A 16,103-nucleotide genomic window follows, 5' to 3' on the forward strand; every position below is an offset into this window, starting at 1 on the left:
ACATTCTTGTTAAGTTTATTAAAACAAAAAGGGAGATATGCTGGTGTTAAGAACAGCAGGTCATAATAAATGCGCAAAGTCCTCAGAAGGCTGATGGACTTTGATATTCAGCAGGGCAGAAAAAAAATCAGCATTATATTACCCTGCTGCTGGCCAAAAGGCTGAAGGCGATCTCCTAAGCTGATAATTCTTTATTGTTTATCAAACCTTACCATTGATGTCTGTTTGCTTTGCTAAAGGGCAAATATATATTCTAGAAAATAAAAAGCCATGGGTAGGGAGATTAGGGGAGCCTAGTCCAAATCATAGGTGAGGCCTCCTCCTGGCTTTCCCTCATGCCTTCTAAATTTATATTTCTTGTCTAGTGTATCCATTTATGTTTCAACCCCTTCTCCAGATTCCTGAACCCTTGCTGGGAAAGGTTGGGTCTACTGGACTCTGTCCCACTTACTCTGTCAGGACACTAAACCCTTGCAACCCACCTCCTCACCAGCCAACTAAGCATTCCCAGAAGTCTCTGGGCAGATAACTCAATGCTAATATCTACCTTTTATTCTCCTCAGTCCCACATCATCTAGTTATGATTCTGCCCCGCAGACATCTCTGCATCCACCAGGTTCCATCCCATCTTTCACTATAGTTCAACCACTGGAGCTTGGGAGATGCCAAGGCTGCATGGAGAGCTGCTGCAAAGTGGGAAAATAGGCTTTCCTTCCCCTTTCTGTGCAATGGTAAAGATGCTGTTGAGATGTGCCAATTGGCACAATGTCTTTGGTTAAAGTGGCCTTTTCGTTTGTACGTATATTTCACACCCTCACTTTCAAGTATTAACTCAAGGGATGACTTGACAGAGAGATAAATCAGAGTTGTAGACCCAAGACCAGATCAGAAATTTCCACTCCAGGGCTTACGCATTCCTTTCATAGTCAAGATGAAATACCTGCAATCCTTTCCCCATACGATGGTTTTCTGTCTGGATGTGTTTCAGTCTTCTAATGGCAGATGCAGAAGTTCAGTTTAACAGATATGCCCAATACATATATGAAAGGAGAATAAAAATTATATTCTTAATTCTGGCACCAGGAAGCCTTAAGAGTTGAAGCTGTCTTTAGGAAAAACACCATAATAAATGCCTGAAGCAGATGGAAGCTGAGATACAAAAACCTGGGAGTTGGCTGTTACAAAGGTACCTTGTTCCTAGTAGGTGAGTGTGAAGAGGACCAAAATGATGAGAGAGATGCCATGGGGAGATGATGAGACGGAGTCCTAAAGAAAAAGGGTTTGAGATAAACTGAAGGGAAAAGGGGATTGGGAAATCGGAAAAAGACTTATAAAGAAGACAAAAGTCCCATAGGTGGTTTATAATTACTATATGGTTCCTTGTCAATTTGGGAGGGTTTTGAACTGTTGCAGAGGAAGAAAGAGAAGAGCATAGAGCAGCCATGGGCAAACTACGGACCGGGGGCCAGATCCGGCCTGTTTGAAATGAATAAAACTAAAAAAAAAAGACTGTACCCTTTTATGTAATGATGTTTACTTTGAATTTATATTAGTTCACACAAACACTCCATCCATGCTTTTGTTCCGGCCCTCCGGTCCAGTTTAAGAACCCATTGTGGCCCTGGAGTCAAAAAGTTTGCCCACCCCTGGTATAGAGAGTTTAAGCCAATGTCAATCAGATTTTACAAAGTAAGAAGAGTTCCTAGATGACATCTGGGTTAAATCTGGAAGAAAACCAGCTAAGGTCTCAATCTGGGAATATTTCTAGATAGCTTATTCCAAACTGTAGTACAATTGAGAGGCAAGAATCCTGCCAATGGAAACCATATGCAATTGAGCCAGTTAAGTTGACAATATTTGTAGATGTTCTAGGAAGAATCTAGATTGGGTATGTAGTTTGCTACTCTTGGGAGAATATAATGTCTTGACCAATGAAAATGAAAGAAGAGTTAAATTTTGACCTGAGTTTTAATGGAATAAAGTCACATTGTGTGGAAGAGAAACAAACAAGAAAAGTTATGCCATTAGATAAAGGTCCAGAGAGAACAGAGAGAAAGGAAGATGGCCAGACATTTTCTTGACTAAATTTAGAAAAATTGATTAATTGAGACATTAGCATGGAGAACCTTTAGGGTGGAGGCAATACATTATTGTGGGGAAGCTATTTGTATTAATGTGTGAAGCAATTGGCAGTCATGAAAAGGATAAAATAAATATAATAAATGGATATCATGATTTTGGCTCTCTTGTGTAGAATACACTGGGAGTAACACTCCAAAGATAGAGAAGACTGAGGAGAGATGGGGAAGTCATGGGAACAACCTGGGGACTGTGAAGAGGAAAAGATAGGAGTGGCATAGAATAGAGAAAGACTGGCTGTTTAGAGATGAATGGCTGTGGTAATGGAAGAGAACGAGGCTTGCTTGGGTTTGCTTGCATTTATGGAACATGACTATCACATAGGTTTGTGAAGAGTAGAGCTGGCAGTTGGTATTAGTTGCATTAATGCAAGCTCCCATTTGCTTAGGGTATTGTTGTACCCAGAGCCTCAGGCAGCTTTGGGCCACAGCAGCTTACCTTTAAAACCTTTTTCAGCACAGGACTACTCAGCATTAGTGAAGTTAAATGAATAGAGACTGTAGCATAGATGATAGTTTCGCAGGCCCAGAACCAGGAATTCTCATGCGTTAGGATATATGTAGTAGAGATGATTATGGTAAAAAAGTAAGAGGTGAAGAAGATGAGGAAGAAGGCAAGAAACCTCAGGGCAGTGGCATGAGCTTTCATGCTGGAGTTGCTGTGGCCAGTGCCGTGATGTCTTTTCTGCCTCAAGTGTTGGCACAATGAGGCTATGAGCAAGATGGTGGAGATCAGGAACAGGAGAAAAGGAATGAACGATGTTGCCAGAAGTTGATGTATGTAATTTTTCTCCATGAATGTCCTAAGTGTCTCATTCTCTGTGTTTTTTCCAGGTAATTGCATCATGGAGATTAACTGACTCTTGAAGAAGACAACTCTAAGAGCTGAAACAATGATTGTCACACAGGATACCATCACAGAGCCCAGCAACAGCCAGGGAACCAACCTCAAAATTCTCCACCTCAGCCAGAGGAAGATGGCGTAGGTGAAGGAAGAGACTTTGACACAGTAGACGACAGCTAGCAAGCTGGTTAACCAGAATGCAAGAGTATTAGTAAATTCCCAGATGATTCCTATGTACCAAAGTTCATCGTCAGGGTTGATATAGGAGGAAAAGTTGTGCAGCACTGATGACCACTGTAGAAAGAAGCGGCAGACGCCCAGGCTGATGAGAATCATGTCCACAGGTGACAGCCTTTTGACCTGCACCCACTCTCTGCTCAGCACCGCAACAATTAAGCTGCTCTGCACAATTATTGTCAAGGACTCGAGCAGATAGATGGTCATGAAGAAAATAGTGACTTGGCTGGGTATCATTCTTCCACTCCAAAGTATCTTCTGCACACAGACCCTGAATCTCTGCAATAATTTCTAAGTAGAAAATACATTCCTGGTCTCACTATTGTCTGATGCAAGAAAATACCTCTCTGTGGATGCAAATTTCCCCTAGCTGAATTTTGATTTTGCATGTTCCTATCTGCAGAATTTGCTTATGCTTTGCTTGCTGGTTTGTTATCAGACCTGGGATGGAGGGAAATGTTATTTGAATGTGGATTTGTGCTCTTGAGGTTATTTGATAATTCCCATAAATGAAATGCCTGTTTCTTAACCATGCCATTGATTCCTCTTTATGTCTGTGAGGTGTCTTGTCTTTAACTTATTTCCCCATCTCCTTTAAATGATAGCCTCATTCTTTTAACCTACAATTTGAACCGTGGGAAAGACAAATCCTTCACTGTTCCTTCACGTACTGGGTGATATATCTATTTTGCTAACTGAGTGCTGTAATCATGACAAATTCAGAATCCCTGTCTCCCCAGCTTCCACAGGAGCTGTGGGTAGATGCATCAACCAAAGTATGAGTGTCAATAAAAAAAATAATAAAGGAAAGTTCTTACTCTGAGATTCTACCCACAAAATTGCTGGAACCCCAGACCTTCAGGTATCACCCTCCAATACAGACCACTTCACAGCTGCCTGTCAAATTCTTCAACTCAAGAAACCACTGCACACACCCCAATGCACTCCCTACGTCGAGGTGTGGCACCTTTGCTGTTGATCTTCCAGTTCAAAAGAGTTGACCTTTTTTTTTTTTTTTTTTATCTTTGGGGGTTGTTCTTGTCCCATTAATATCACTGCATTGAGTTGTTTTCTCCTTACACAGCTAAGCTCTTTCTGTTACCGCTCACACTGCTCAAAATAAAAGAGTAAACAATTTTAAAAAATTAAGCCTATTGAATAGAAAGGCCTAGATGCCTTGCTCACTTTTTTTTCTCCAATTTATTATCTTTGTGCTTCCTCTCCTCTGACCAGACTGTGGAGACAAATGGATCGCTGATGGTGTTAACATAAAATGCCATGGACTCCGGTGTAATCTGGTTTTGTAAAATTGCACTCTTCTGGAAAGTGCCCATTAGATATTTCTGGAAGAATCTGTGGGCTCACAAGGAAGTCTGACGCCAGTGGATGAAGGGCGATCTGATCGGTTAGGCACCTGCTGAAGTGACTGCACCTGCCAGCTGCTTCCTTCTCCAGCAGCATAGCATGGCCTTTGCTGCACCATCCCTGTCACGTGCTCATGCTGCTCTAAGCCCATCCCCCAGACCCTGAGCCTGAGCTAAGCAGCCAGTGGTCTGTGGTGAAGACCTGTGTTCACACTCTGAGCCGTTTGGGGCAACTTGTCATTCTAGCCTTTGCAATCTCAGCAGAGGAAAATCGGCTTTGTAGTTGCCAAAACAACTACAATAGCACCTTCCTGAAGACAAGTGTTTTTCTATCTCGATTCTGGAACCACATTCTTGAGTATCCAGTGTTCCTGGTGTGGAAGTAACACTTATTGTGTGATAGATTGTAACATAAAGCTGAGAATTAAAAACCTCAGAGGCAAAAGGATCCCTATAAGGCGGGAACTTGTGAATCTGTAGACTTCAAGTGCCCTTTTGGACAATGGACAAACTACACATTACTTCTAAATATCTAGAAATTAATTCATAGCTATCTAGGTAGGATAGAGAATAAATGCAGGACATGAATTCAGAAAAACTATACCGGATAGATACCAAATATTAAATTCTGGCTTCAAAAATGAGAGAAGAATTCTAGTAATTGTTACTTGGTGAGAAAATCAAAGTGAGTCATTGACTCTAGGAGTGATAAGCACCAGACTTGTGCTTATCAACCATGGACTTTAATTATTGAAGGAAGGGAAAACAGAAGTAATCTAGCATAAAGGTTAGAATTCTTAAACATAAAACAAGAAACCACCGAACTCATGATGCAAAGGTAAACTATAGCTTTAAAATACTACACTTGGCAGTGTCCACGTGGTTCAGTTGGTTGGAGCATCATCCAATACAACAAAGTGTTGTTGGTTCAGTTCCGGGTCAGGACACAGACCTAGGTTGCAGGACTGATCCCAAGTCTGGGCGCATAGGGGTTGTAAGTGATCAGTGTGTTTCTCTCTATCCCTCTCTTGCCACAACCATAGCAACGGGGTCCAGGATCTGAAGGAGGTGCCAGTGCAGAAATGAAAATACTGTATAAGAAATATGAATTTAGAAGGCATTGGGGGCCAGGTAGAGACCTTTTTCTTGAAGAGACACACCGACTTCTGGCATGGTTCACTATTTATTTACTTGAATACACATTTGCTCTTTAGCTTTGCATACAGGCATATCAAAGGTAAAGTTTGGTGAATAGGGAAAGGATTATCAGGTTACGGAATTGCCTTGAGCCACCACTATCTCAACAGACATTAATTGGAAGAATTAATATTGCTAAAATGCCCATATTACCCAAAGCCATCTATAGATTCAACACAATCCCTACCAAAATTTGTTCTTTTCCTATTCTCAACTTATGGAGCTCTCTCTCTCTTATACACACACACACACACACACACACACACACACACACACACACACACATGCACACACACAAAAAAATATTATTCAGCCATGATAAAGAAGGGAATAAATACTATTATTAGCAACAATATGATATTATGCTAATTGAAGTTCATCAGACAGAGAAAGACAAATACTGTATGATATTGCTTAGTTTGGAATATTAAAAAGCCAAACTTGTACAGAGTAGAATGCTGGTCACTACGGCCTGGAGCATTGGGAAATTTGGAATATATTGGTCAAAGGGTACAAAGTTGCAGTTAAGAAGATAAGTAGGCTCTGGGAATTAAATGCACAGCACTGTGATTATAGTAAAGAATACTATATCATACACTTGAAAATTGCTAAGTGACTATATCTTTTAAAATATCATTATTGTTGAAAGTATTACAGATGTTCCCATTTTCCCCCCATTTGTCTTCTTCTAGCGCACCCTTGCCCTCCACCTCAGGCCTTCACCACCCTATTGTCAGTGACCATGGGTTAAGCATATATGCATACAAGTTCTTTGCTATATCGCTTCCCACCCTCCCAACCTCCTATGCCTTCCCTCTGAGTCTAGACAGTCTTTTCTATGTTTCTATGTCTCTGGATCTATTTTATTCATCAGTTTATTTTGTTCATTAGATTCCACATATGAGTGAGATCATGTGACCATATCTTAAATGTTCTCAACACAAAAAAAGAAATTATAAGTATGTGATGTGACAGATGATATTTTGATATATAAGGATATCAAATCAACATGTTGTATGCCTTAAACTTACAGTGTTGCATATCCATTATATTGTAATAAAAAAAGAGGTAAATGGAAGAGAAATTTACTAGTATAATAGAGCTTTTATATGGTGCCAAGTCAGGTAAATGGCATCAGCAAATGTGAGGAAGTAGAGCTATGCCAGGATATTCAGGAAGCAAGGAGTAGATGCATTGGGTGCAAACACTTGGGTTTATTTTGGAGATTATTGGAAGTTAAGGCTGGGCCAGTAGTTCAGAGGCAGATCTTGAAAATCCTTGAATACCAGGATCCTAAATAGGCAAATGGTGAAACTGAAGTTTGTAAATCCATGTAACATGAACAGTAGGCATGGGAGGGTGCATACAAATATCCACTAAATAAGTGTTGTGGTGTGTCTAATTAGGAACAAACTTCATGTCAGGTGCTACCAAGAATTCACCGTTTTTGCCAACCTCCTCCACATAGGACATTGTGTTAAGGGATGGGGGGTTTACTTTCCAGTTGTCAATGATTTGATGTATATATGATTTATATATGTTTGTACACAGGTGCTGGGCTATAGAAGTCACATAACTACTACTAAATTTAACATCGCCACTCACAAGTGTTCCGACACTTGCTCCTAAAACCCAGGGACACAACCATCTTTATCTTCTCCTCTATGTTCTGAGTTACCATGAAGCACACTTTTTGTCTGAGTGTTAATAAGTGGTACAGGACAGCATACTTACCATTTAGACAACACAGGTGCATATCCTCTTGGTGCCTGAAATTCATATCAAGCTACTCAAACTCAGAAGAATGTCTTCTTCTTGGTCCAAGCATTGGAGGTGCTGTTCATCTTTCTAAAAGCACCTCCCTTTAAATCCTAACCATTTTTCCCCAAATTTAAACTCTTTGCTCCTTTAAAATAAATGTATCCCCTGCTTCCCTCTCCCTTTTCTTTGGTTCTTTGGGATGATATTAATCAGTCTCGTGAATTTAAGTAATTCACTTGACCTTCTTAGGTCTGTTTTCCAGCTGAGTTGGATTGAATAATTTTGACCTGCCCTTTCAGTTGAAAATATATGTAAAAGCTCTTTTTGAATTATTAGTTGCCCCCAAGATAAGAGATATATAGTATTTCTGTTTGTCTTTTTAATTTCTGGATTCCCCCCAACTTCCTCTAATATTCATCCAGGATAAGTTTTCCATTTCACTTTATGGAAAAGAAGACAGTGAGAGGGTTATAAATATTTAACAGAATCTGGAAGAATGTCTTGATGTATGCGGTAGTGGAGGGAGGGAGCTTCATACTTTCCTCTTTCTCTGCTTATATAAAGGAAACGGTTTCATCCAGCTATCTGAGATTTTAGAACATGCACAGTGTTGATGCAAATGATCAATAGCATTAATTCAAATTTCACTGGCTTCTGGAGGCTAAGACCAGCAGGTCATAATAAATGTGAGAAGTCCTCAGAAGGCTGATGGACTTTGATATTCAGCAGTGCTGAAAATCAGCATTATATTACCCTGCTGCTGGCCAACTGGCTGAAGGTGATCCCCTAAGCTGATAATCCTTTATTGTTTACCAAACCTTACCATTGATGTCTCTTTGCTTTGCTAAAGGGCAAATGTATATTTTAGAAAATAACAAGCCATGGGTCCAGAGATTCAGGGAGCTCACTCCAATAGAGGGTGTGTCCTCCATCTGGCTTTCCCCCATGCCTTCTAAATTTATATTTCTTAACTAGTGTATCCATTTTTGTTGAAGACCCTTCTCCAGACTCCTGAACTCTTGCTGCTAAAGATTGTGCCATTGGAGAAACTAAGATGGCGGCATAGATAAACACCGGGAAATTGTCGCCTCACACAACAATTGAAGAATGCCGCAAGGGTCAGAGCAAACATCGTCCAGAACAACAGGAAGGCTGGCTGAGTGTAATTTCTACAACTAGAAGAAAAGAGGGGCACGCTGAGAGCCAGCGGAGCTGCGGAGGTGAAGTACAGAGGTACGGCGGCGGCTCGCGTGCGCGGAAAGGGGGTGGCGCCTGAGGACGCGGCTGTCTTTTTGAATCACAAGCTCCCAACTGCTCTGAACTCCGGTTCCAGCGGGTCTCTGGGGACCCAGGGCTCATACGGGGAGAGGCTGGTCGGTCAGGTGGCAGCGGGCGAACTTGAGGGCGGCTTTCCCTCAGAGGTGCTTGCAGCCGTTACCGGGACACTGAGACACGCGGCTCCGGGCAAGGAGAATCACCATAGCTGCTTTCACCGCCCTTTGACTCCCTGAGACCCCGCCCCACCCAGGCTGCGGCAGAGGCTTTTGCATGTGAATGCACCTAACTACAGCCCAGCCAGGCAGACCTGGAACTTCCAAGAGAAGGCCCAAGGCCCCGCAGCGGCTTGCATTGCTTCACAGCTGAGCCGCTTCATGGCTCCTGCTGTGTGGCCTCAGGCAGGGGCTGAATTAGCACCTCCTTAGATCCAGGAGCCACTGTACCCAGTGGTCAGAGGGGGACCATTCTCCCACTTTAGACACAGCTGATTCCCACAGCCAATTGGCCTGGAGGTCAATTCCTCCCAGTGATCCTACAACAACCAAGGCACCAAGATTGCACCAAGAGTGTCTACCCCAGGTAACTGGGGAGGCTGAGCCACTGGGCCCTACAGGACACCTGGCGCGCAGGGCCACTCTATCAACACAGGGAAGCAGCCAAAATGCGGAGACAAAGAAAAAGGTCACAAATGGCAGAAACGGAGGAAAGCAAACGACTGGATATAGAGTTCAAGGCCACGTTAATAAGATTTTTCAAGAATTTTATGGAAACCGCCGATAAATTTAATGAATCCCTCAAGGAGTATAGTGAGACCATGGAGGACATGAAAAAGGACCAACTAGAAATTAAGCATACACTGACTGAAATAAAGAATAATTTACAGAGATCCAACAGCAGACAAGAGGATCCCAAGAATCAAGTCAAAGATTTGAAATACAAAGAAACAAAAAATACCCAACCGAAAAAGAAAAAAGAAAAGAGATTCAAAAAATATGAAGATAGTGTAAGGAACCTCTGGGACAACTTCAAGCGTACCAACATCAGAATTATAGGGGTACCAGAAGGAGAGAGAGGGCAAGATATTGAAAACCTTTTTGAAGAAATAATGACAGAAAACTTCCCCCACCTGGTGAAAGAAATGGACTTACAAGTCCAGGAAGCGCAGAGAACCCCAAACAAAAGGAATCCAAAGAGGACCACACCAAGACACATCATAATTAAAATGCCAAGAGCAAAAGATAAAGAGAGAATCTTAAAAGCAGCAAGAGAAAGACAGTCAGTTACCTACAAGGGAGTACCCATTCGACTGTCAGCTGATTTCTCAACAGAAACCATGCAGGCCAGAAGAGAGTGGCAAGAAATATTCAAAGAGATGAATAGCAAGAACCTGCAACCAAGATTACTTTATCCAGCAAAGCTATCATTCAGAATGGAAGGTCAGATAAAGAGCTTCACGGATAAGAAAAAGCTAAAGGAGTTCATCACCACCAAACCAGCATTATATGAAATGCTGAAAGGTATTCTTTAAGAAGAGGAAGAAGAAAAAGGAACTCTTACCATTTGCCACAGCATGGATGGAACTGGAGAGCGGATAAATACCAGAGGATCTCACTCATTTGTGGAATATAATGAACAACATAAACTGATGAACAAGGACTGATCCAGAGACGGAGAGGCATTGATTGGACTGTCGGGCCTTGGAGGGAAGGTAGGGGAGGGTGGGGGCAAGGGGGAAAGATCAACCAAAGGACTTATATGCAAGCATATAGGCCTAACCAATGGACACGGACAACGGGGGGGTGAGGGGATGAGCGGGGGGGGGGGGGGGTAGAGGGTACACATATGTAATATCTTAATCAATACAAAATATTAAAAAAAAAAGATTGTGCCATTTATGCCACCCAAGACATGGACTGGAGAAGAAGATTCTCTGGAGGTAAAAAGGAAGCTCAGCAGTAAAGGTGGAGATCACCAGAACAAGGCGGGGAGATTCACTGCATATAAAGCTCGCACCAGCTTTGGAAGTCACAATACAAAATGGGCAAGGATGTCTTTTATTTCTAGCCAGGTTTTAATGGGCAAGAATTTGACTAAAAGGCAAAAATATCATCATAAATTTACAGCTTGTATACTCAAGGATAGAGAAATTAAAATGTCAAAGGTACTCTCTTAAATCAGGCTCAAGGAAAATGAGTGCCCTTGTCATTTTTAATTATGTGGGTTCTTGTTCAAATTGCAAAATGCCTGATTTGTATTGGGGATCAAAAGTCTGTAATAACTAAACAAAAAAACCCCACGTGATCCTCCGCCTCTAGTAAGGAAAGGCTCAGCAGCTAGAGAGGATAGAGCTGTCAGCTCTCTCACAGGGGGACTCTTTGAGGCTTTCTCTTAAAATTACCATATGATGCCTTGAGACAGGCAGATTTTAGGTAAAATAACTTTAAAGGCTAGTCAATGCTATGGAGAGTGGAATAGGAAAAGATTTATGAGAATAACTCTGATTTATTAAGACTTGTCTATGTGTTATTGGTGATTATTTGTTGTGGTTTTATCTGTTCTTCTTGCTTGGTTTAATGTGTTTATTGTTAGTCTATTAAGCATGCCTTTAATTTAATTTAATGGGAAAAGAAGGGAGAACCAAGATGGCGGCATAGGTTAACGCCGGAGTTTGCTGCCTTGAACAACTACGTCAAAAGTGAAACCAAAAAACGGAAGGGACATCACCCAGAACCACAGGAACGCTGGCTGAGTGGAAGTCCTACAACTAGGAGGAAAGAAAAACGCACACGGACACTCAGAGGAGGCGCAGTGCTGAAGTCAAATTCTGAGGTGCAGAGTGCACAGAGCTGGCTGGCGGCGGAGGGCGCGGTTGTTGTTTTCAATCGGGAGGGAGTCGCAGACTCTGAGCGCCAGATCCGGGCGAGTCTTTAGGGACCCAGACTCAAACGGGAGAAGCGGGACTGTCTGGCTTCGGTCAGAGCGAGTGCAGCTTTCTCTCCGAGCTTTGCAGCAGGTGCTGGGACTCAGAGAGGCAGAGCCGCTGGGGACAGGACTGAGAGCCGCCATAACTGCTCTCTCCGGCCCACCCTGTTGATCCTGTGCGACCCGCCCTGCCCAAGCCCTGCACAGAGGCATTTGCCGGATAGCCTCAGGCAAAGGCTAGATTAGCACCTCCCTAGAGGACAGAAGTTCTCTCACTGCTGACACAGCTGATTCTCATAGCCACTTGGCCTGGAGGTCAAACCCTCCCTGGAATTAGCTACAACAATCAAGATTTAACTATAAGACTGCGAACAAAGACCACTAGGGGGTGCACCAAGGAAGCATAACAAAATCTGGAGACAAAGAAACAGGACAAAATTGTCAAAGGAAGATATAGAGTTCAGAACCACACTTTTAAGGTCTCTCAAGAACTGTTTAGAAGCTGCCGATAAACTTAATGAGATCTACACGAAAACTAATAAGACCCTCGATCTTATATTGGGGAACCAACTAGAAATTAAGCATACACGGACTGAAAAAACGAATACTATACAGACGCCCGACAGCAGACCAGAGGAGCGCAAGAATCAAGTCAATGATTTGAAATGCGAGGAAGCAAAAAACATCCAACCGGAAAAGCAAAATGAAAAAAGAATCCAAAAATGCGAGGATAGTGTAAGGAGCCTCTGGGACAGCTTCAAGCGTACCAACATCAGAATTATAGGGGTGCCAGAAGATGAGAGAGAGCAAGATATTGAAAACCTATTTGAAGAAATAATGACAAAAAACTTCCCCCACCTGGTGAAAGAAATGGACTTACAGGTCCAAGAAGCGCGGAGAACCCCAAACAAAAGGAATCCAAAGAGGACCACACCAAGACACATCATAATTAAAATGCCAAGAGCAAAAGATAAAGAGAGAATCTTAAAAACAGCAAGAGAAAGAAACTCAGTTACCTACAAGGGAATACCCATACGACTGTCAGCTGATTTCTCAACAGAAACTTTGCAGGCCAGAAGGGAGTGGCAAGAAATATTCAAAGTGATGAATACCAAGAACCTACAACCAAGATTACTTTATCCAGCAAAGCTATCATTCAGAATTGAAGGTCAGATAAAGAGCTTCACAGATAAGGAAAAGCTAAAGGAGTTCATCACCACCAAACCAGGATTATATGAAATGCTGAAAGGTATCCTTTAAGAAGAGGAAGAGGAAGAAAAAGGTAAAGATACAAATTATGAACAACAAATATGCATCTATCAACAAGTGAATCTAAGAATCAAGTGAATAAATAATCTGATGAACAGAATGAACTGTTGATTATAACAGAATCAGGGACATAGAAAGGGAATGGACTGACTATTCTTGGGGTGGAAAGGGGTGTGGGAGATGTGGGAAGAGACTGGACAAAAATCGTGCACCTATGGATGAGGACAGTGGGTGGGGAGTGAGGGCGGAGGGTGGGGCGGGAACTGGGAGGAAGGGAGTTATGGGGGGGGGGGAAAAAAAGAGGAACAAATGTAATAATCTGAACAATAAAGATTTAATTAAAAAAAAAATAATGGGAAAAGAAACCTAGGTGGCCAGGCCATATACTGAATTTGCCCATAGCAAACAGGATGTGGGGGTGCGAAGAAAGAATATGATCGCGACACGTGGCCGAGGGTCCCTGTCTTAGGGGACAAAGGGAGGTAGAGATCACAAAAAGAAAAGTCTCCTTTTCTCCATGTTTTTTATTTCCCGGTCTGTCATTTAAAAGTTGGCACAACTTAAGGGATATGTCTAGGATTTCTTACTCGTGAAGAGAAAAAGAGGCATTAAGGCAGATCGTAAGCAACTACTTCATTTCTGGAAATTGCTAAAAGCCTTTTGTGGAAAAGGAAGACTAAGATCGTTTTCTGTTCTTGAATGATGCCTGTGAACCCTTAGATACTGGGGGCATGCTTAAATAAGTAAGCCCTGAAATCATGAAAAATATATTTTGTGCCTCAAACATGAGATTTTTGTTTTCTTTTGGAAAGCAGCACTCAATGAATTACTTCTTCTGCCAGTTTTGTTTGGAATTTAATATTTAAAAGAAATACATTTTAATATACATTATAGAAAATTCAAGAATCCATCTTTGCTAAAAAATATAATCATCTCTAGCCATGGAGACCACTCCATCTTGAGTGGCTGATATTGGAAGCGTATACATCCAGAGACCCTACAACCACGGCATCCAGGGATCATCTCAAGCAGTGCGACTACATGGACTCAAACAAGCCCTGCTCCTCCTCATGGAAAGGTCAGATTTCACCTAAAGGTGTGGTTTGCAATCCAGGATGGAGAGAGGTACACGCGCGTGGGGTAACTCTGTGCCCCACAAAGTCCGCGGCTGTTGGGGCCAACGTGATCCGTGAATGTGGAAGGGATCCCGCAGGGCTGCTGGCAGAAGGGAACTCTAAAAATAAGCCCATAGCTGGACTGGGGGCAAAAAGGCAGCCTCGGATTTTGCCAGTGTGCCAGTTGCTTAGTGCCAGGAGAGAGAGGACATGCAGAAGAGTCTGTGCACAGAGCTGGACGGTGGAGGGTTGCCAGTTCTCGCACCTTCTCAGGCTCTTTTTCTTTTTTCTCTGTCCTTAAATCTTTGTGTTTGATTATTAAACCCGATACATAGGATCGCCCAATTGGGATCACTCACAGAGATTGCAGGGGAAAGTTGTTTTTGTGGAACCTGGGAATCAGAGCGGGGAGTAACAATCAAAGAACCAGTTCTGGGTCAGTTGACTCTCCCAAAACCTAACTATTGGCTAGAGAGGACTTATAGCCTTGGAGGTCAATCCAGAAACACTGCCACCCAGGGGCTGAACCACAAACTGACTCTTCTGTAAATACAAATAAAGGCAGTCTGGGAAACAAATACGGCCTGCTTTAAAATCAGGACTGTGGTTTACAACACGGAGGAACAGTGCATCGCAGGGAAATTCAACACTTTCCTGAATACCTGACAGGACTAAGGCATGCTAAACAGAAGAGTAGAGGAATTGAAGGACCTTCACTACTGCACATTTTTTTTTTCACCTTTTACTCAAGAAACTAATTTTTTTCCTCTTTCCATCACCTGATTTTACCTTTTTAATTACTACATTTTTATTTTTAACCAGTATTATTACTACTACCATTTTACCTTTTTCTATAGTCTCATTTTATTTTCTCTTTATTTTGTTTTGGGATTAGTGTTCTACATTCTATTTTCATCTTTCCTTTAGCATCATTTTACTCTACCTCAACTTTACCTTTACGCCAAAACTCTCTTCCTCACTTTTCCCCTTTTGTTGTCCTCTTTCTCTTACCCTATCCCTGCTTTAGATTTTCCCTATTCCTTCTTTTTACCCCCTATTAAAATTTCACCCTACTTATATATCTAATTCCCAATCCCCTGCTCTAAATCCATATACACCTCTCTCTTCTCTTTCTTCACTACCCAAATTTTTTTCTCTCTGTCGTTTTGTTGCTGATTATTGAGTATATTGGGTTTTTATATGCTTGCTTGTGAGATTTTTTGCTTTTTCTCTCTATTTTTCTGTCCCCCCCCCACCCCCAGTTATTTTTTTGTTTCTGTGTTCCCTTACCTTGCTTGATATTAGTTGTTGTTTGTAGTTTGCATTCATCTCTAGGGATCTGTTGCTGGAATTTGTTGGGATTAGAGGCTGTTCTATTGGAGTTTTCTCCCCATATAAATAGTTTCTTCCTGCCCTAATCGGTTTGGCTCAGTGGATAGAGTATCAGGCTGCAGACTCAAGGGTCCCAGGTTCAATTCCGGTCAAGGGTATGTACCTTGGTTGTGGGCACATCCCCAGAAGGGAGTGTGCAGGAGGCAGCTGATCGATGTTTCTCTCTCATCGATGTTTCTAGCTCTCTATCCCTCTCTCTTCCTCTCTGTAAAAAATCAATAAAATATATTTAAAAAAAAAACACAAAAAAAACCTGATGGAAAAAAAATAGTTTCTTCCCCTCTTCTATTTCATTCTCTTTCTTTTCTCTCTTACTTTTTTTTTCCTTTTCCCAACTTCATTTTTGCACTCCTTTTCTTTTCTTTTTCTCTTTTTTCTTTTTCTCTTCTTTCTTCCATATCCCCTAATTCTCTTAGCTCTGGTGGTCACCTTTATTTGGGGTTATTAGTATTGTGAATACATTTGTGTTCAGTGCCTTGTGTGTTGTGCCATGTTGTGTTGTATTTTGTGCCTTTAAATCAATGCAGCAGAGAGAGAACTACATAACCAAACACCTGGAGAAGAGAGATCATTGGGAGACAAAGAA

General features: G+C 41.9%; 1 protein-coding gene across 1 annotated transcript; it reads right to left on the reverse strand.

The window, feature by feature from the left end:
• Positions 1-2,523: 2,523 nt before the first annotated feature.
• LOC132211269 (taste receptor type 2 member 16-like) lies at positions 2,524-3,456 on the reverse strand. Its single transcript, XM_059656032.1, has one exon. The coding sequence runs from the start codon at positions 3,454-3,456 to the stop codon at positions 2,524-2,526; it is 933 nt and encodes a 310-aa protein (XP_059512015.1).
• Between the last annotated feature and the right edge of the window lie 12,647 nt (positions 3,457-16,103).

This window comes from Myotis daubentonii, chromosome 10 (genome assembly GCF_963259705.1).
Source record: "Myotis daubentonii chromosome 10, mMyoDau2.1, whole genome shotgun sequence".
NCBI classification, from domain to species: Eukaryota; Metazoa; Chordata; class Mammalia; order Chiroptera; family Vespertilionidae; genus Myotis; species Myotis daubentonii.

Bases quoted from the DNA above. Each gene is read 5' to 3' on its own strand.
- LOC132211269 (XM_059656032.1), bottom strand. From the start codon at position 3,456: ATGATACCCAGCCAAGTCACTATTTTCTTCATGACCATCTATCTGCTC.